This window comes from Phycodurus eques, chromosome 13 (assembly GCF_024500275.1).
Source record: "Phycodurus eques isolate BA_2022a chromosome 13, UOR_Pequ_1.1, whole genome shotgun sequence".
Classification (NCBI taxonomy): domain Eukaryota; kingdom Metazoa; phylum Chordata; class Actinopteri; order Syngnathiformes; family Syngnathidae; genus Phycodurus; species Phycodurus eques.
This window is the reverse complement of record NC_084537.1, coordinates 19,530,692-19,550,691: the sequence shown is the minus strand read 5'-3', so window position 1 is coordinate 19,550,691 and position 20,000 is coordinate 19,530,692. Positions and strand designations below refer to the sequence as shown.

At 41.5% G+C, this 20,000-nt stretch overlaps 2 protein-coding genes and 1 non-coding gene across 5 annotated transcripts in view; 1 reads left to right on the top strand and 2 right to left on the bottom strand.

Annotated features, from left to right (window-relative positions):
- Nucleotides 1-1,288: 1,288 nt before the first annotated feature.
- Nucleotides 1,289-8,946, bottom strand: dapk3 (death-associated protein kinase 3). The gene is made up of 9 exons (XM_061694769.1): nucleotides 8,868-8,946; nucleotides 8,163-8,287; nucleotides 7,069-7,429; nucleotides 5,421-5,550; nucleotides 5,267-5,315; nucleotides 4,414-4,440; nucleotides 4,173-4,325; nucleotides 4,057-4,102; nucleotides 1,289-2,409 (listed from the first exon to the last, which is right to left on the bottom strand). Exons 2-9 carry the CDS (start codon nucleotides 8,222-8,224, stop codon nucleotides 1,879-1,881), a joined length of 1,359 nt encoding a protein of 452 aa, XP_061550753.1. The 5' UTR covers nucleotides 8,225-8,287; nucleotides 8,868-8,946; the 3' UTR covers nucleotides 1,289-1,878.
- Nucleotides 8,947-9,448: 502 nt separating this feature from the next.
- Nucleotides 9,449-9,520, bottom strand: trnae-cuc (transfer RNA glutamic acid (anticodon CUC)). Its single transcript has one exon. It is a non-coding gene; the product is annotated as a tRNA-Glu (tRNA).
- A 2,456-nt stretch (nucleotides 9,521-11,976) lies between these two features.
- sppl2 (signal peptide peptidase-like 2) overlaps nucleotides 11,977-20,000 on the top strand; it is a 10,432-nt gene continuing 2,408 nt past the window's right edge. For 2 of the 3 annotated variants that reach the window (XM_061695073.1, XM_061695074.1), the window contains exons 1-14: nucleotides 11,977-12,128; nucleotides 12,763-12,873; nucleotides 13,546-13,728; nucleotides 13,800-13,889; nucleotides 14,264-14,403; nucleotides 16,293-16,435; nucleotides 16,515-16,611; nucleotides 17,407-17,523; nucleotides 18,563-18,644; nucleotides 18,722-18,796; nucleotides 18,867-18,929; nucleotides 19,007-19,106; nucleotides 19,770-19,847; nucleotides 19,911-20,000. The exon at nucleotides 19,911-20,000 is cut by the window's right edge and continues 71 nt beyond it. In XM_061695073.1, the coding sequence (XP_061551057.1) occupies nucleotides 12,072-12,128; nucleotides 12,763-12,873; nucleotides 13,546-13,728; nucleotides 13,800-13,889; nucleotides 14,264-14,403; nucleotides 16,293-16,435; nucleotides 16,515-16,611; nucleotides 17,407-17,523; nucleotides 18,563-18,644; nucleotides 18,722-18,796; nucleotides 18,867-18,929; nucleotides 19,007-19,106; nucleotides 19,770-19,847; nucleotides 19,911-20,000 (1,426 nt within the window). In that variant the 5' untranslated portion in view covers nucleotides 11,977-12,071. The remainder of the gene's footprint in view (nucleotides 12,129-12,762; nucleotides 12,874-13,545; nucleotides 13,729-13,799; nucleotides 13,890-14,263; nucleotides 14,404-16,292; nucleotides 16,436-16,514; nucleotides 16,612-17,406; nucleotides 17,524-18,562; nucleotides 18,645-18,721; nucleotides 18,797-18,866; nucleotides 18,930-19,006; nucleotides 19,107-19,769; nucleotides 19,848-19,910) is intronic. The other variant, XM_061695072.1, reaches the window with a different exon arrangement.

Below are 20,000 nucleotides of genomic sequence, written 5' to 3'. Positions count from 1 at the left end.
TTGCTACACAACAGCTAGTACAGGTAATACACCTGTATCATCTTCCTTACAGTATACAGAGGTTGGGAATCCATGTAATAGACAGCACCAAAGAAAGTCCCTGGGAATTAATAGGTTTTATATGAGTGGAAACAAATCTAGGTATTAGACAGAACCTGTAACCTCCACGGTTTACTGTATTGGAAAGAACACAAGCCCAGGTAAAAGACAAGGTCAAGTTGTCAGCCAAAAGCAGGCCTCCAGCAACCATTATATCCCAGCAGGCCTACAATACTCCTGGGAAATTTTTGGAATGTGAGTTTTTTTTTCTCTCAGTCCAAATTTTGCACCTCATTAATTATTGTTTTTACTGATTCTGTCTTGAAGCAGCTTGCCACTATTTGCGACCGTCAGCAGTCTATTTTTGTAACACCTGCAGCCGCAATGGCAGTCACCTTCAATCACCTAAATCCTCGAGCGTGATAGATAAAAGTGTTTTAAAATGTAATGAAATGAAAGCGATTGACGACATACGTTACACACCTTAGAACAAGAACATTTTAAACCAATGTTTTTACATGTCAAACAATATAAATAGGTAAAGAATTAATCACACATGGTGTCGGCAGACTTGTTCCATTTAACACAAAAACCGACAGAAGTCGTTAAGAGGTCAATCGAGGTGTTAGACAGCACCAAGAACATTGTGGATGAATGTAAAGGCGTGGTTACAATATTGGGAGCCAGACCTCCAACTAAAACAGTGCAGTTGCAATCGATTCAATGCCCTGTAAATGAAATGACCTGGACGAATGAGAATATTCACAGGTACAGAACTGTTGTTTTCGAGGCCAATCCAGGCATTAGACACCACTAAAGACATTAGAATGAATAGGCACAGTTGAGTGGAATAATATCCAGGTATTAGATGTCACCTTTGACTTCTGTTTTATGAGGCCAATGCAGGCATTAGATAGCACCAAGGACATCAGAATGATTGTGTGTAGTTGAGTGGAATCCAATCCAGGTATTAAACAGCACCACGTCCAATACGTCTCAGTAATTAGACAACATCAAGGAGATATGAATGAATGGCAGTATTGAGTTGATGTCTATCCTGGGATTGCGGGCCTATCTCACTGGGGGAGACGTTGCAGTGACTCTGGGATCTGGGAGACCAAAATATTTGCGCTCTCACCAGGATTCAATTTTGGCTTCTCACAATTATAAAAACATTATACAGTGATCCCTTGTTTATCATGGTGGTTCGGTTCTGGACCACCCTCACAATAGTTTAAATCCAAGAAGTAGCATCCACATATTTTTTGGGGGATTATTTATACATATTTTAGCTGTATGAACCTCCCCATACTCTATAATCTAGTATCATACTATTAAGACAGCAACTTGGAACCTGTTGTTTTTTGGTAGATAAGACTGAACAGCCATAGTTATTTGGAAGCCAGTCCAGGTGTGAGACTGGACAAAAACAAAGTTAGTTTCCAGATAAAACATTTTATTATTTGGAAAAAGCCATTACATGTCGACAGCCTCTTTACACATATACATTAAAATATATATTTTGAAACGATGCTATAATCATTCAGAAGTGCCAACAAGTACTTGAAAAACAAATACTAAGCAGAATGTGTTCTACACGATGTGGGGAATGTAAATTAAAAAAAAAGGATGGAATGGTTGAGGTGTGCATAATGACAAATAATAATTAAAAAAAACGTTTTTTGTGGTGAGGTCATGTAAGCAGAGAGGCACCACATAGCTGACACTGTCGATAAATATGAAATAAAAAAAAATCTTGAATGAGTTACAGTAAAAGGACAGTACGTAAGAAGTGTAAAAATAATAAATTAAACTTAAGGAGCCCATTTAAGTGCAGAGTCAAGGTGCGCTCGCTTGCCGGTCCTTGTCAGCGGCGATGGAGCGCACCAGCTCCTCCACCCAGCGCATCTCGTGCGCCACCTGCTTGGCCAGCGCCTCATAACGGTTCTCCAGACGTCCAAACTTGCGCTTGAGGGCGCCGGCGGCCTGCGCGGCGCCGCGGGCATCCTCCTGGCTCTTCTTGCGCTGCGCCTGCGTGCGCTGCAGCTCCTGGCGGACGGCGCCCAGCTGTCCCGAGATGCAGCGGCTCTCCTCCTTGTACCAGCCCTCCTTCTCCTCATAGATGGACAGCAGCGCGGCCACGTCGTCTCGGCACGAGCGCCGGTTGCGCTCCAACTGGCGCAGGCCCTGCTCGGCTGCCGCGATCTCCTCCAGGACCTGCGAGAAGCGCTCGAAGTTGACGTAGGTGTTGTTGGGCGGCATGCTGGAGTGAGATTTGATGGTGTACTCCTTCAGACGCGTCGTCTTCAGACGCCGGCGCTCCGGCTTGTGGTCGCGCTCCTCCTGGCGCACGTTGCGCCGCTTGATCACCTGGACGACATAAAACCAGCAATGTCATTCCTGTAAACTCCGATCAGGAGCTCGTCTCCTCTCGTATCAGTACGCAATAAATGCTAAACAGTGATAACGCTTGTGATAAGCACTAACAGATGGGTAGTGTAAGCGTTAACATATTTAGTGCCTTTCTATTTTGCCTGATATTTTACATTCAGATTTTTTTTTGGTCTGATATCTTTGTATTTTTGTCTCGTATTTTTTTGTCAAATTTTTTAAATTTTTTCCTGAATGTTCATGTATCTTTCATTTATTGATATTTGTTTTTTCCCTGAATATTTTATTAATGATATTCTTAAATACCAAAATATAATATTTTTAGTCTGTTTATTTTTGTCTAAAACTTTGGGATTTTTGTATTATTTTATTCTTGTACTTTTTCCTAATATTTCTCTATTTTTATTTGTCCCCTGAATGTTTGTATATTTTACATCTAATATTTGTTGAATATATTTAAATAATAAAAAAAAAATACAATTACTGTAGTTCCTCCTAACATTTGTGTAATTTTCTGTCATTTTTTTCTTTTCCTAAAATATTTTCTTCCTCTGACTGTATGTAAATTTCCCATCTAATATTTTATTGATTATATATTTTCCATCTAATATTTTCAACTTGTTCGCTATATTTTAGTATTTTTTATATTTCTGTGTATTTTCAAATGCAAATCTATAATATTTTGCAGTTTCCCCCAATATTTGTGTATTTTGTATTTAATATTTTATTGATTATGATATTGAATGCACACATATACAATATATACATGAATGAGTTATCTAATATTTGTGCATCTGTTTCAATGTTTTTGCCTTTCTGTTATTTTAGTTTTGTAGTTTTTCCTCATATTTCCTTTATATTTTTAATCTACTAATAGTTTTTCCGTGAATACTTGAAAAATTTCCATCTAATATTTTATTGAATAAATTCTTAAATACCAGTATTTATAATATTTTAATCTAATATGTGTTTTTGCATTATTCATCTATTATTCTATTTTATCTTTTAGCTTTTCTTAATATTTGTGTATTTTATTTTACTGTTTTTCCTGACTGTGTAATTTCATATATTTTATTATTTTTTTTTAAAATACAAATATATTTGTAGTTTCTCCAGATACTAGAGTATTTTTTGCGGAATCTTTTTCTATTTTCATCTAATATTGTTTTCTCTATTTGTGTATTTTTAGTGTATTATTTGTTCACTAATATTTTTCATTTTGTATTTTATTCCCCCAATTACAAGTGTATGTTTTGTAGTTTAACCTATTATCTGTTTTTTTTTTTTTTTTTTTTTTGTATATTTTGATGGATGTTTTTGTATTATTTTCATATTTTTCTCTAATATTTTTGTATTTTTTACCTAATATTATATTCCGCAGTGTTTAAATATTTTTTTTCTATAATTTGTTTGGGCAATATTTTAAGTCTTATTGTGTTGGCTCTAATTAGAGTGTGCCCCGTTTTGATTTCCCCATCCCATTAGCAAATCCCTGACGTATTTCTTGCAATGTTCTGCTAACCATGATTATCGTCATCAGGTTGCTCGTGATTAATTTGGATATGCTTTTTGTTGGATGATATAGAAGGTTTAACCACAGCAGTAAAAGAAGATAAAATACATCACCTTAATCCACGGATGTTGAAGACTGTCATCAATGGTCATTCTCTTCCTGCAATGACAAATCAGTCAGAAAAAGACAGTACAGAAATACGAATAAATATTTCGATATGGTCTCCTACTTTGGATCTTTGACCAACAGGCGTCGTATGAAGTCTTTGGCCAACTCGCTGGTGTTGCTGAAGTATTCTTCATCAAAGTCGTAGTTGACCGCCGAGATGTTGGTCAGCGTCTCCTGCTTGGTCTCGCCCAGAAATGGAGAAGCGCCGCTCAAGCTGCCGGGAAAAGTTTCACGCTTTAGACGGCGGCCAAGTAAAGCCGTTAAATGACTAACGTGTTAGCGCCGTGCACCACGCCACTTACAGGATGTACGTGATCACGCCGATGCTCCTGCACATAAAAATAAAGAAAAGATGGTGTGAAAATGTCACATGGGAAGAGCCACAATGTGCAGGTTTAAAGAAGTCTACTGTGAATCTCATAAAGTTGCACACGTTACCAAAAGATTACTGGAAATCCTGAAAAATTGCGCGATTTAAAACAAACTATATACTGTAATTTCTCGTGTATAACACATCCCTCCCCCAAATTGTACAATTGGTTGCCTGTTAAAATAAGAAACATAAATCCCAATAAAATTGCGCAGGTTAAAAGACCATAAATCCCATAAAAATTCCGTGGGTTACGTAAAAAAAGTGAGACTATCTTGGTTCCCCTAGAAGTTGCACAGGTAAAAGCATAAAACTACCATAGATCAAATACAACTTTCACATATTAAAGACGACCATAAATCTCATAAAAGTGGCACCGGTATCAATAAAACTATAAATCGTAAAAAATGTGCACAAATTAAAGAAAGACAACCAAGTCAGACTACCTTAAATCACTTACAAGTTGAACTACTAAAAGTAAAACTATCACAAATCACATAAAAGACGTACAGGTGAAACTAAGACTTCCATAAATCTCTGGAAAATTGTGGGCTGAAATAATACTCGCGGAAAACCAACAAGTTATGTGGGTTAAAATGAGATGACGGTAAATCCTATAAAGTTGCACATCCAAACATCCATCCATTTCCCGTACCGCTTATCCTCTCTGTTAAAGTAAATCCTGTAAATCTTGCTCATGTAACAATAAGACCACCTAAATCTTATTAAAAGTCAGTAGTAAATTGAATAGCAGTGATGTAGAACAAAGAAGGTTAGCGTCTTACCACATGTCTGCCTCCAGGCCCAGTGGTTCGTAGTTGACTATTTCTGGAGCTGCAAAGCGCAGAGGAACGAAGACATGAATGCGAAGCAGATGTGGAGGCCACAAAAAGTCGCTCGCTCGGCGAGAAAAGAACATTTTGGGGGAGATAAACCCACCTACGAACTCCGGCGTTCCAAAGATGTTCTTGAACTCGTTGCCGGCTTTAATCTGATGGGCGATGCCGAAGTCGATGAGTTTAATTCTGGGATTGGGAACGTTCTTGTCCAGCAGCATGATGTTCTCGGGCTGAAACATAATGTGGAGCACTCATTCTTTGCACAGGCAATGTTTTTACGTAACAGACACACAAGTGCAGAGAGCCCAATGAATCATTAAAAATGAAATAAAGTAAAACTCTTCAGTCTTTGAAGACCCTTGAAAACCAATTAGTCGCCCTGCTTCTCTCTGTTCATGGCCATTCTATCAAATTGCAAAGGTTAAAATACGTAGTACTGTATATATACACCATCAAACCTGCACAGGCTACATACATATAGGGCTGCCATAATCCCCATGAAAAGTGTGCAGTTTAAAATAAGACTACCCTAAATGCCAAGTTAACTTAAAATACTACTACCGTGAATCGCGGAAAGCTGCATTTATTAAAATAAGGTTTCCGTAAACCCCATAAAAATTGCTCAGGTTAAAATAAGACTAGCGTAAATTCCATAAAATGTGTCGCCGTGCATCTCTGCTCATGTCCATTCTAACGTACAATGCGGAGGTTAAACCACTACTACCGTAAATGGCATAAAACTTGCACAGGTAAATCTCACTAAAATTGAGCGGCTTAAAATATGACTACCGTGAATCCCGGAAAGATGCACATGTTGAAATCAAAATATTGTAACCTTTAAATCCCATAAAGGTTGCACTTATTCAAATATGACTGCCGTGAATCCCATTGATGTTGCAAAGGTTAAAATAAGACTACCATAAATTCCATAAACATTGCACAGGTAAAAATAACTACCATCAATTCTATTTATTAAAAAAAAAAAAAAAAAAAAAAAAAAAAAAAAAGATCAGGTTTAAGTGAAACTAACTAGAAAAGTAAGACTACCATAAATCACACCAAAGTTGCACATGGAAATAAATGACAACCATACATTCCATACAAATTGCTCAGGTTAAGGTGAAGCTACGGCAAATCCCTTAAAAGTTGCTCAAGTTAAAATAAGACTAAATGTAAATCCCGCAAATTTGCACAGGTTAAATTAAATAAGATCACCGTAAATCCCATAAAATACGTACAGGTTTAAAAAGAGTATTGCCGTGAGTCCTGTAAAGGTTGGAAAAGTTCAAATACAACGTTTGTGTACAACAGATGGCACGGCACTTTTGAGTCATTTTAAACATGCAGCTCTTCTGGTGGAGCTAAATGAGGGGAGCAAAATAATAGCAACACCCCTCGGTATGAATACATATTGGAGAGTGTCAATAAAAATTTAGCTGTTTGAATTTTTCATTCAATGGATGGGATGGGGCAGCATGGTGCTTTAAATGATTGCCGCACAGTTCTGAGGTTCTGGGTTCGAAACTCTGCAGCGTGACCGTGCGACGTTTTCATGTTCTCCCCATGATTGTGGGTTTTCTCAAGCTTTCCTCCCGCATTCCAACTGGTTCACTGAAGACTCAAAATTGTCTCGTGAATGTGACTTGTGAATGTTAGTATAAAAGCTTGTTTGTGTATTTGTGCCCTGCGATTGGCTGGCAACCAGACCAATCCAGGGTACGACTCGATGGAGCGTCTAGTGTTCGTACCTTAAGGTCGAAGTGTGCGATGCGCTTGGAGTGCAGGTAATGTACGCCGTCCAGGATCTGCTTGAGGAACTGCGTGGCCTCCTCCTCGCTCAGGGACTCCTTCTCGGCGAGGAAGTCGAAGAGCTCGCCGCCGGACACTAGCTCCAGGATGAGGATGACATCCGTCTTGTTCTCGAAGATGTCGTGCAGCGTGATGATGTTGGTGTGCTGGATCTCCCGAAGGATGTTGACCTCGCGCTCGATCTCCTCCCGGCTCACGCCCCGCCGGCTGGACGACAGGCGGCGCTTCTTGATGAACTTGGCGGCGTACTCGCTGCCTGAGCTCTTCTCCTTACACTTGCGCACGATGGCGAACTGACCACTTGGGGGAGAGTGGGGGTAAGCAGAGGGTGTTTATTTGTGTGTGATGCCACCATAGAAGTGTACCAGAGGAAAACTGTGACGATAAAATAAGTCTGCTAGCTTAAAGCTAAAGAAAAAGGCCTTTGAAAAACACATTTATAATTTTTAGATTAATCTTGTGGCTAAAAAGCAAATCGTGGAGAGTCTCTGTTGGCGAAATGCAATAGACCTTTCACAACCAAAATTCAGTTTCTGTGTAGCTGGGGAGATCCAGCATACAGTATATAACAGTCTGAATGTGTTAAAATGTACAAGCTAATAGTTAACCCATTTCTTCTTCTTCTTTGTATTTCCTGGCAGTTTGTCGATGGAGACATACACACATACACATACACGTATGTGTATGTGTGTGTGTGTGTGTGTGTGTGTGGTGTGTGTGTGTGTGTGGTGTGCTGTTGGTCACCTGGAGTACATCACACACTATAAGACCAGTAAGCACACACTTGCCCATTTTTCTCCTTCACGTGCTGGTTCTCTTTCATTAACACATTCCACTGCACTGTAGTGTATATTACAGACTGGAAGAATACAAACTAGTATGTAGGTCAGTGAATTGGCAGCACACCAACAAAAAAAATGCCAGGAAAACTCCCCTTCCATCAAAAAAAAAAAAAGATGTCTACTTCGCAGTTGATGTCTACTTCGCAGTTGAGGGTTTGTAGAGACTTAGACCACGTCTAACCACAGCATACCTGCCCAGCTCCTCTCCCATCTCGTAGTGCAGCTCCACATCCTCTTGCCTGAAGCCAGCCATGTGTCAGCTGCACTGATGCTGCTGGCCTTGGCAGTCCTCCTTTGTTTGTATGAGTGTTTTATGCTGCAAAACAACCCCAAAAAACATTATATAAAATGCATAAAATAATTGGCTGGCGGGAAAACAGCATCCAAATTGACATCACATGTGCGTTCTTCTTTTCTTTCCTCCTTATTTGGCCAACAGTGCTGCGGGTGACGTCAGAGAGCCCCCCATGCATTCCAGTCCTACTTACATCATCTCCTTGCCAATCTGTCTCAGTTAAAGGGACTAACCACTGAACGGACATTTTTTTTAATTTATTTATTGATTATTTTTAAATCTTTTCTACTTATTTCAAACGGAACTCCGGGTGAAAACAACTTTGATTTAACACAAAAAAATGACAGTCACTCGCTACTTAGGATACAGTATTGTGACCTTAGGATACGAATAAACAAACATTTAGGAAGAGCATGTACTCGCAAAGCTCAAATACATTATGATACTTGGGGGTGAAACACGGTACTCGGTAGTTAGCTCAGTTGAGGAGCTAGCTTAAACAAGCCGTTGTTAAAACACCGCTTTCCGGTCATTGAAAAAGGGCAGTTTGGGATTTAAAAAACAAAAACAAAACTTAAAACATTTTAGAGCAGGTACTTACGTTTCTATTGGTCTACGAGAGGTGCATTCCGCTCAAAAGTAACTGGCCGTGTGTGTTAAAGTGTAAGCGGACGAGCACTACACACAGAAAACTTCCGTTGTCGTTTGTCAGAATAAAGGTTATCGATTACGAGTATCGTAGCTAGCACTGCGGGCACAATCTCTCAATGATAATAACAAAATATATAAATTTATATTCACTATGGAATAAATTGAAATTTTGTCTTTTTACTTGAAAACTAGTGTATTTTCCCGTGTTAAGTGTCTTATTTTGAAAAAGCATTTCTGCCAAGTTCCGGTGTTGCCGAGAGTCACTGACGCAGGTAAATGCATGCCAGAAGGGACAACATATGGAATGACGTCATCGCAAGTTGATACCTGTCGCAGTGAGTCAAGAGCACGCGACGCAAAGTTGTTTTACCATTTATCGATAAAATGACACACAAACATCATTAATGCGGTACAATTTTTATTTTATGAGAATTAGAAAGAAGAATTAGAATTAGAGAATTAGAAAAAAAGCATAAAAGACATACTTGAGTTTTATATAAAAAGTGTCATTGAAGTCATGCATAAAATTGGTTCCCTGACCGGGAATCGAACCCGGGCCGCGGCGGTGAGAGCGCCGAATCCTAACCACTAGACCACCAGGGACTGGCGATGACTAAATTTGTATATATCTATAAATATTGGGATATTTATAGATATATAAGGGATATTGCCATTCTTTTTTTTTATTATTATTTTGCTGCTGCGTCACCTCCTGCTCCTTAAAATGACCAAAGTTAGGGTTTTCTTTTCCAGCAATGACAATTTGACAAATAGAAATTGCCGACTTGCGGTCCACTCAGCGGGGAAAGATTCCAGTCTTCTAGATTGTTACGTCACCACTTCCAAATACAAAGTTGCGTTGTTCTACAAACCACTCGCTAACATGTTACGTCTGTGTTATTGTATCGATTTAAATTCACAATATAGATTAAAGCATTTATTTTTTTTTCTATAAAGACGGTCTTCCCAAAACATATGGAATATAGTGTAGGCAAGTGTGACGTCACTAGTAGGCGTGTCTTCGGGACAGCTCGCGGTGTGAGGATTCCCACATGATTTCCAGGCAGGACACGTCCAGCGCCAATATTACTGGCGCCAGCACACGCGCCGCTGCACTATGATTGGATGCTGTATCCAGGTATCAGAATCAGAATCAGAATCATCTTTATTTTGCCAAGTATGCCCAAAAAAACACACAAGGAATTAGTTGGAGCTGCTCTTGTACGACAACAGACAGTCAATTGACAGAGTATACTTTTGAGACATGAAGACATTGAGAAAAACAGTCATTGAGCAATAAAAGGTTGCTAGTAATCTGGCAATGTCGGAATTTTTTTTTTTTTTTGACAATTGTGCAAAAAGATGCAGAGTCCTCTATCACTTAGAGCAGTTTGAATGACAAATATAGCAACAGTCCGGTGCAATGACCATTGTGCAAAGGGCGCCGAGACTTCAAGGAATGTACGCAGTTTAAAGTGACCAATAGCGCGATAATCTGGGACAAGGTCGATTGTGCAAATGTTGCAGAGACTCCTCACTCAGTGTGAAAGTGGTGCAGATGCTACTCTGGCATGAGTGGCCAGTATTGGTCAACAACAGATATGCAAATAGTGCAGCATGGCGAGACTACCACAGTAAGTACACGAGTAATGTATAATTGCCCGACAGAAATGTGACAACAAACTCAACACAAAGAATTGGGAAAAAATGTTGCAATGGAATTGTAGGTTAGCCATTTAAGAAGTTTATGGCAAGAGGGAAGAAGCTGTTGGAATGTCTGCTAGTTTTAGTTTGCATTGATCGGTAGCGCCTACCTGAGGGAAGGAGCTGGAAGAGTTGGTGACCGGGATGTGGAGGGTCCAAGAGGATTTTCCACGCTCTTGTCTTAGTTCTGGCAGCGTGCAAGTCCTCAATGGTGGGTAGGGGGGTACCGACAATCTTTTCAGCAGTTTTGATTGTCCGTTGCAGTCGGAGTTTGTCCTTTTTTTGTAGCAGCACCAAACCAGACTGTGATGGAAGAACACAGGACTGACCGCTGTGTAGAACTTCCTCAACAGCTCCTGTGGCAGGCGCTTCCTCAGAAGCCGCAGGAAGTACATCCTGTACTGGGCCTTTTTGAGGACGGAGTTGATGTTGATCGCCCACTTCAGGTCCTGAGAGACTGTAATCCCCAGGAACTTGAAGGTCTCGACGTTTGACACAAGGCAGCTGAACAGCGTGAGGGGCAGCTGTGGCGAAGGATGCCTTCTGAAGTCCACGATCATCTCTACAGTCTTGAGCGTGTTCAGCTCCAAGTTGTGTCAGCCGCACCACAGCTCCAGCCGCTCCACTTCCTGTCGATATGCAGACTCGTCGCCGTCTTTGATGAGGCTGATGACAGTGGTGTCATCTGCAAACTTCAGGAGTTTGACAGCCGGGTGCGTTGAGGTGCAGTCGTTCGTGTAGAGAGAGAAGAGCAGCGGAGAGAGGACACAAATTTGGGGCGCCCCGGTGCTGATGCTGTGTGTGGATAAGGTGCCCTGCCCCAGCCTCACCTGCTGTGTCCTGCCCGTCAGAAAGCTGTAACTCCACTGGCAGATGGCAGGCGAGAAACGCTGAGTTGGAGAAGCTTGGAGGAAAGGAGTTCAGGGATGATGGTGTTGAATGCTGAGCTGAAGTCCACGAACAGGATCCTCACGTAGGTCCCCGTGCTGTCGAGGTGTTCTCGGATGAAGTGCAGTCCCATGTTGACTGTATCATCCGCAGACCTGTTCGCTCGGTAGGCAAACTGCAGGATGTGACAGTGTCCATATATTCATCCAGGCTGCTAGCTGAATTTTCAAAGCCACTCCAGTCTGCTTCGAGACGGGTAAAGATGTGATTTAAGTGTGGCTGCTTTCATATGTTTCCCACTAACTCTCTCTATCCCACCCTAATCCTAACCATAACAAACTTCTTTGTTTTTTAAATTTCATACAAATGTGACACGTTCTGGACGGTCATCTCGTTACCTCTGCGTGCCTGCCCTTCACGTGACGCAGGAGCCAATCATGTTGCAGCGGGGGCGTGTACTTCCTGGAAACTACGTGAGAACCCTAATAACGCGGCGGTGGTGATTCGTTTCTGTTGATGGGGAAGAACAACAACAATAACAACTTAAGACCCCGGCAACACAATGACGGTCCCCGGCTTCGGAGCACTGATGTGGGCCGCTCTTCTTGTCATCCACCAGGTGGGTGGGGAACACTTAACGCACAGAAAAGCAGTGCCTCCAACGCGGTCGGTTTTTCTTGTTGTGCCCGGCAAGGAACATGAAGCTAACCCGCTTCCCCACCGCGTTGATTAAAAACAAAAAAATAAACATTAGATTTTTTCCTTACTAGCTTGGTCAAATCTGACGCCAATTGACAACGTATTAGCACCATCTTATCCCATTGTAACGGTGTTTAAAATGCTAGCACGTTAGCAGTCAAGAGTCATTTCGTGTGAGTGGGTAGCTAACACTGCTAGCATCCGAGTAGCCACTGCGGCGAAAATCTGTTAGACATTTTACTGACATTCGACTCAATTTCTACTATTGAATTCATTTCACAAGGCCTTTTGGTTGTAAATGTCACTCACAGGAGGTGGTTAATGGGAGCGTCCAGGTGTGCCATCGCTACCTATTGTTACCTAGCACAAATGCTAATAAGTGTTAGCTTGTTTCAGTCATATCAGAACATCAGTGCGGTATTGTAAACGAAAAGTCTGATTGGGTCTTGTTCAAATGCAAGTGTACCTAATGGTGTGGCCAGGAAACGGCCATTTTGAGTGAATAAAGTCAAAACTGTGGTCATATTTGTTTGCTGACCGTGTCACGTACACAGGTGGCAGCGGAGTACGGCATGGCCCATTTCAGTGACGACCGCAAAGGGAAGGATTACTGCATCTTTTTCAACTCGCAGTGGGCTCGTCTGCCTCAGGACCTCAACAAGGCAGTGAGTACTCAACTGCAGAGTAACCCGGCTTCTGTTTACAGGAGGCCTTCCTTTGTTCTTTTGTTGCCCCCTGATCCCTATTTCTATGGTTCAGTGAAATGAGAAGTTTCCCCATACATTTGAGTATAAATGTCAGCTTTACAGATGGCACCTGTGCTCTGTTGGCAGCTTGTGTCACAGTAAAGATATCGATTAATAGGAATGACAACTACCTAGCGGAATAAACTATTATGAGGGAAGTAAAGGCATTTATTTGAGTTGCTATGTATTTTTTTCACCTGGCGATTAATTGGAGTGTGGCATCACCGTAGCCCCCCCCCCCCCCCCTCAACCCTATTTTTATGGGTAAATAAAATTAATAAGGTTCTGTGAGCATATCTTTTTAAACTGCAGCGCAAATGTCAGCTTTACAGATGCCATTTCTGCTCTGTCGGTGGTGTATGTCATGGTAAAGTAAGTTACAACTATCTAATGGCCCCACTTATTTTTTTCCCCATCAAGTGATTTTTAATGGGAGGGGGACATGGCATCCATCTGAAAGGTGATGTCCCAAAGATCAAAGCACTTAACAAGTGACCAATCAGATTTAATCTCTATGCTGCAAAATTACACAATATACAGGGGATTGCTATGAAGTGAAATGTAACACCAGCGTTTCCCGCATATTTGCAGTCGCATCTCCAGCTCTACGACCTGACCAATTCCGTCCTGTGCTCGCCTGCCGACGTCCCAGAGGGAGGCTTCCCCAACCGCATCGCCATGGTGATGAGGGGCAACTGCACCTTCTACGAGAAAGTCCGCCTGGCACAGATGAACGGTGCAAAGGGCCTTCTCATTGTCAGCAAGGACAGACTGGTAACCTCGATCAGATTTGAAGGATTCCCATTGAATGTGGTGCCTGGCAATTTGTTTTGTTTTCATTTCAGACGCCGCCAGCGGGAAACAAAACTCAGTACGAGGAGATTGACATCCCTGTCGCGCTGCTCAGCTACTCTGACATGCTGGAGATAAGCAAGGTGAGCGCCTGACTCCTGTCATGCATCACTGCAACAAACACAGAAAAATGCCTACTTTGAGCCCAAAAATACATATTTTGTAACTTTTTCAAAATGAAGACCACATGCTTAAGAATCAGATTCCTTTCAGCCAATCTGCTAATAAACATTTATTTCGCACAAGTCTTAAAAGCAAAAAACCTTTTACATTTTTTTAAAATTGTAAAGCGTAAAGAACCACAAAATATAAAAAATGGATGCCACACTCACTTCACCACAAGGTAGAATTTTTAATTAAGTAAAACAAGAGCAAAATGTTTTTTCAAGTTCGTTTTTCGCACTTTTCAAATGACACCTGATTGTCACCCCTGACAACTCGTGTTTTCTTGTGGCAGACGTTCAGCGAGGGCAGGCTGGTGGCCATGTACGCCCCAAATGAGCCAGTGCTGGACTACAACATGGTCATCATCTTTCTCATGGCTGTGGGAACTGTTGCCGTCGGTGGCCACTGGGCTGGCAGCAAGGACCGCAAGAAGTAAGCATGGATGCTGGAAGGCTCATAATAACGACAGAAAAATAGGGAAATAAAATGGTCTGTATTACATTATAGCACATCGTAGCAATCCCCATTAAGCACTGGTGCGTGGTCCATTTCAGTAAATAAACACCGCATCTCAATCAAATGCCATCAAAGGATGTTTTTGTCACGTTCTGTAATCACACCTTTGCTCTTGCCGAAGTTCACACATGCACTTTCTGAAGGTGGGTCAACTACTTGGAAAAAAAATTAATGCCACATCTCAAATTGACGCCTATTAAGAAATTAAAAATGTTACAGGTGCCCTCCTCTCTAATAGAGGTCAAGTACCAATTAATCATTGGGCGAATGTGCAGTCCTCTTTAAAAATGAACGCCGCACCTAAAGGGTTTTTTCCGAATCTTTGGCACATTCTGTGAGCTCACCCTGGCTCTTCGTGAAGAGACATTATGTTCTTTGCAGTATTTCAAACCACTGAATTAATAGACGCCTCATTTTTTCCAAACAAAGTGTTTTTTAAATCCTCTTAAGAAAGACCACAGATGCACAATATTTGATATAGTGGAGGAAAGCCCTGAAAACAACAGCGGCCTCTGCTCTCAGACACAGAGCCCCAATGAATCGTTTGGCAGGTCCGCGGTCCACTTGAATAAATAAACTAGGGCTGCAGCTATCAAATATTTTAGGATTCGAATATCCTACTAAAAATTTTAACAAATTGAGTATTCATATACATACAAATTTTGCTTGGTTAAAGACAAATTATGAATAAACAAGAAATAATAAGCCATTTCACTTAGTGTTTTTTTTTTTTTTTTTTTTTTTTTTTTATAAATCAACTTTTATTTCTTAGTCACATTGAGCAGCAAACTTTTTGTCTAGAAATATTTTCAGTGAGGAACGAAATTTCTTGTACAAAAGTATAAAAAAAACAAGGCATTAATTAAAAAAGGCATAAGGAGCCTGTTTTGCAACTGCATTTGAGGGTCTGACATAATACAGTAGGTTCGTGGCTGTGCGTTATCTTAGAACAGACTAAACTAAAATGAAGATACCTCAATAGGAAACAAATATTACCTTCACATTTTTCACAAACATTTCCTCTCGCAATCTGTTTTTCTTCCCACTTGCAGTACATGATTCAAAATGTAGCCACTTGCAGATACGATGTAAGCTCACTGGCAATAATATATAACTACAGTGTGCGTGGCTATAACATGACGTAATGTATTCAGGGTGCTTAAGCACTGTGGGATGTGTCTCAGCTTGACAATGAACTCTTTCCTGCCATGACATGCAGCTTACTGTATATACCACAATAGTACTGTAATGCCCTGGGAATTGGTCAATGAGGAATGGAGTCGCCAATGCACTTTCAGTCGCTTTAGTGAACTCACGGCAACACAAGAACATCACAAACTTACGAGCTGCTGTCGGCCACAACTCATGGCAACAGCATCTTATCCAAAACTGACATTTCCTTACGCTTACGTCACACTACTCACCCTCACCCGCCCTCTTAAAGGCGGACACACATAATTACAGATCCAATATCAAACTCAACAAACTCGGACGGCTGGCAGTGAATAAGTTAAATAAGCGGATCCGCGAGGCAGAGAAAATTCCTCGAGCACTTTTTGTGTTCAAAGTACTTGAAACATTCAAGTATTCGTTACAGCCCTAAAATTAACGCCGCACCTCAAACAGATGGCCCACAGCCGCCCCGTAACAAATACCTTCAGCACATCCTGTGAACTTAGCTTTGCTGTTGATGAAGTTGACGGATGCACTTTATATTCGCTGAAGGTGTGCCATCCACTAGAATAAATAAGCACCACTCCTCAAATAGACATCTCTCCCATAATAAATACCTTCCTCCAATGCAGGCGCTACATGAAGCACAAGCGCGATGACGGGGCGGACAAGCAGGATGAGGAGACGCTGGATGTGACGCCCATCATGATCTGCGTGTTCGTGGTCATGTGCTGCAGCATGCTGGTGCTGCTCTATTTCTTCTACGACAGCCTGGGTAACATACACACTCGGGAGACGTCATTAAGTACATCAAAATAGTCGTTTCGTACACAGTGTTTTTCCTCTGGTTACAGCCATTTGGGTCATAGCCATTTTCTGCCTGGCGTCGTCCGTGGGCCTCTACAGCTGCCTGTGGCCTTTTGTGCGCCGTCTTCCTTTCTGCAAGTGCAGGTGAGGCGCTCGGCGCCAAGTTCCAAACAAATACAGTAAACCCTCGCCATTTGTCGGGGTTCTGGACCAAAACCCGACATGAATAATACAAATTCATGAGTAATACCCCCCCCCCACCCCAAAAAGCAATTTAAACTGTAAATATACACCAAACTATTATCTTAAAACAACTGAATATAATTTCAAACTTATCTTACATTACATTACACACCAATGGCTTACAGATTTTCGCAACCTGTACAAATACCAACAATTTTTCTATTTGGCATTTTCTTATGTTTTTGACTCAGTGATGCATAGATACTCTAATTTTTCAAAAAGACTTAAAGTATATTGCAAACGGCTAAATCTTTGGTTGGGCATTTAGTGTACCTCACATTGAGCAACTCGCCATTACTAGCTTTTTGCGATTTCTCTGCATCATCATGAAGTTTACCACCCTTCTTTATACGGCGTCTACTTCACAAGGAGCCTCGCCTGCCAGTCGGACCTCTGCTGGAATCTTTTCATCACGCAGCTGTTTGCTGTCAAGCTGGCAGGCTATCAGCAGGTGGCCAATGCCAGCTATTTCTCCGCTAACACGGCGCTCTAGAAGGCGCAATCAGTTTGAGAGAGCGAGAGCACAAAAATATGGGGATAGGCATGATTTGGAAGTTTTTCAACAAATAGTTCTGAAGTTTCTACAGAATAATTTGCAAGCAGCTGGTAGTCACAAATTGTGAATCAGTGGCGGTTCACTATCCACTGTTGTAAGACTTTCCCCCCCACCCCACCCCCTTTTTTCTCCACACGTAGGATTCCAGAGAACAACCTTCCCTACTTGCACAAGCGTCCCCAGGTGCGCGCCCTGCTGCTGTCGGTGCTTTGTGTGGGCGTCAGTGTCACTTGGATGGTGTTTCGCAACGAGGACCAGTGAGTGGCCAGACTTGATCCTGCAAAATCGCTGCATTTTTCTACCTTGCTGACACAGCCATAGGTCTCTTCCACAAAGACATTCCGCAAATCAGTCATGTCAGCATCGTAACAGAAAATGCTACGTTTATCCACCTTTGGTGCTGACAGTACATTGAACCAGGCGAAGGCAGGATGTTTCCACAACTGAGTGCGCTTTCGCACAGCAACATGGCATCCTGCAATCAAATAACTAGATGCTGTCAGTGTCTTGTATGACATAAAATACTGGTCAGAAAAAGTGAGGGTCGGGTATTAAAACTTCACTTCCTTTTGCTAGTATTACAGCTCTATTACCTCAGAAGGTGGAAAATTCCCAGGCGGCCCTGCCATTCATTGTCATTGCCATTTATACAGAACAGCAACACAGAAAAAAAGTGAGGGCAAAAAGTTTACCTTTTGCAGACAGTGTGAAAGGAGCTGCACCTATCAAATATTTTTGGAACCAGATAACATCAGTTATCCCATCGAATAATTGGATGAAACTTGATTTTGCATTATTAAACAACAATAGCAACACAATAAAATGAAGTTCATGTAAGGGTCAGGTATTTTTTTTGTCCACTTGGGGTAACATTAAGCCGTGTGGAAAAATTATACGTGTGAAGCGTTGAGGCAGAGATTTTGCATAGACCTTTTTTGTGATCCAATTATTTTTTAGTCATTCGCGTTATCGTCTCAAACCTAGGATTATTCCTCTGATGATACTGTAGTTAGGTAATTTATCCGCTGTTGCCTTTTACATAGAACACAGCAAAGGCGGGGTTTAACTTGGCGAACGCCGACACAACAGTCTGGTTCTGTTTCGGTTCGAATACCACCTCAGAAGACATTGAACAGGAGGAACAAGTTGACCTGGCAATTTTTCCATCTTCTTAAATGCCAGCACGGAAGTGTAAATCGCCAGGTCGACTTCATCCCCTGTATTCTGGGTTGGCGCTGGGGGTACAGAACAAAAAGTCAAAGGCTTTTTTTTTTTTTTTCCCTGTGTGTGGTCCAGGTGGGCCTGGGTACTGCAGGACACCCTGGGGATCGCCTTCTGTCTTTACATGCTCAAGACTGTCAGGCTGCCAACATTTAAGGTACTATCACCATGAACATATCAGAAAACTACTGTATTAACTTAAGTTGAGCGATTTCTTAATTTCCCCAATGTCAGGCTTGCACTTTACTACTGACGGTGCTCTTCGTCTATGACGTCTTCTTCGTGTTTATCACGCCCTTCTTCACTAAGGTAGTTTTATATATGCCACCTCATTTCACATTCCCGACTCTTGACGTCATCCGTTCCCTTCTCTCCACAGAGTGGCGAGAGCATCATGGTGGAGGTGGCGGCAGGCCCCTCTGACTCAGCCACGCACGAAAAGGTGCGTGTGAGTTAGCGCCATGCTATCGGTACAAAAAAGGTTGATTCCGAACTCGATTTTGTTGGGGTGGTCCACAGCTTCCGATGGTGCTCAAAGTGCCGCGCTTGAACTTCTCGCCCCTTGCCCTGTGCGATCGACCCTTCTCCCTGCTGGGCTTCGGCGACGTCCTGGTGCCAGGTGATTACACGACCTTGACCAAACGTAGGCTGTAGACCTCCACTAAGGCGCAACCTTTGCGCCTTAGTGAAGAAAAAAAAAAGATTTTTTCTTTGTGTCTTGGATAAAGAAACACGACTCGCCAATTTTTCAAAAGTAAAAAATGAATTATTTTACTTGATTTACTTGAAACATCCCAAATATCTCCAAATCTATTCTTTTTTAAAAATATATTGTTTGAAACACTATTAGTTGGCTGTCAGATTTTAAACACTTTTCATTTTGGATTAAAAAAAACATTGCCTAATTTTCTTTATTTTAAGCAAACAATTATTTTTCTTGGTTTTAAAATAAAAAAGAAAAAGTCACAAATTTGATTCTCTTTTTCTGATCAAAAACATTTTCACAAATTTTGTGATTTTAAGACATTTATTCAAAACAGAACATTTCCATTGGTTTTCAGATTAAAAAGCATTTTTCCCCCCAAATACAAATTATTTTTCAAAATGTAAAAAAAAATGTATTGGTGGGTACCTAGGCGGGATGAAGGATTTGATTGGTGGTGATATTTAAACAGATTATTTGTACGGATAAATAAAGCCTCCAGTTTGTATGTTTCAAATGTAAAACTCAGTATCCACGGACACATTACTATTGGTCTCTTATGGTTCTTTATTTTTCCAGGCCTGTTGGTGGTGTACTGCCACCGCTTTGACATTTTGATGCAATCCTCCAGAATCTACTTTGTGGCCTGTACAATAGGTATGTATCATACGATTAGTTTTTTTGTTTTGTTTTTTGACAGTCCCGTTTACCCCCGTTTAGCATACGGTGTGGGCCTGCTGATCACCTTCGTGGCGTTAGCCGTGATGCAGATGGGCCAGCCGGCCTTGCTCTACCTGGTGCCTTGCACTC

Coding starts and splice junctions, on each gene's coding strand:
- dapk3 (XM_061694769.1), bottom strand. CDS start 8,224: ATGGCTGGCTTCAGGCAAGAGGATGTGGAGCTGCACTACGAGATGGGA. Junction 5,551..7,068: donor TCGCACACTTCGACCTTAAG/GTACGAACACTA, acceptor ATTATGTTTCAG/CCCGAGAACATCATGCTGCT. Junction 4,326..4,413: donor GGCGTGATCACGTACATCCT/GTAAGTGGCGTG, acceptor TTTTCCCGGCAG/CTTGAGCGGCGCTTCTCCAT.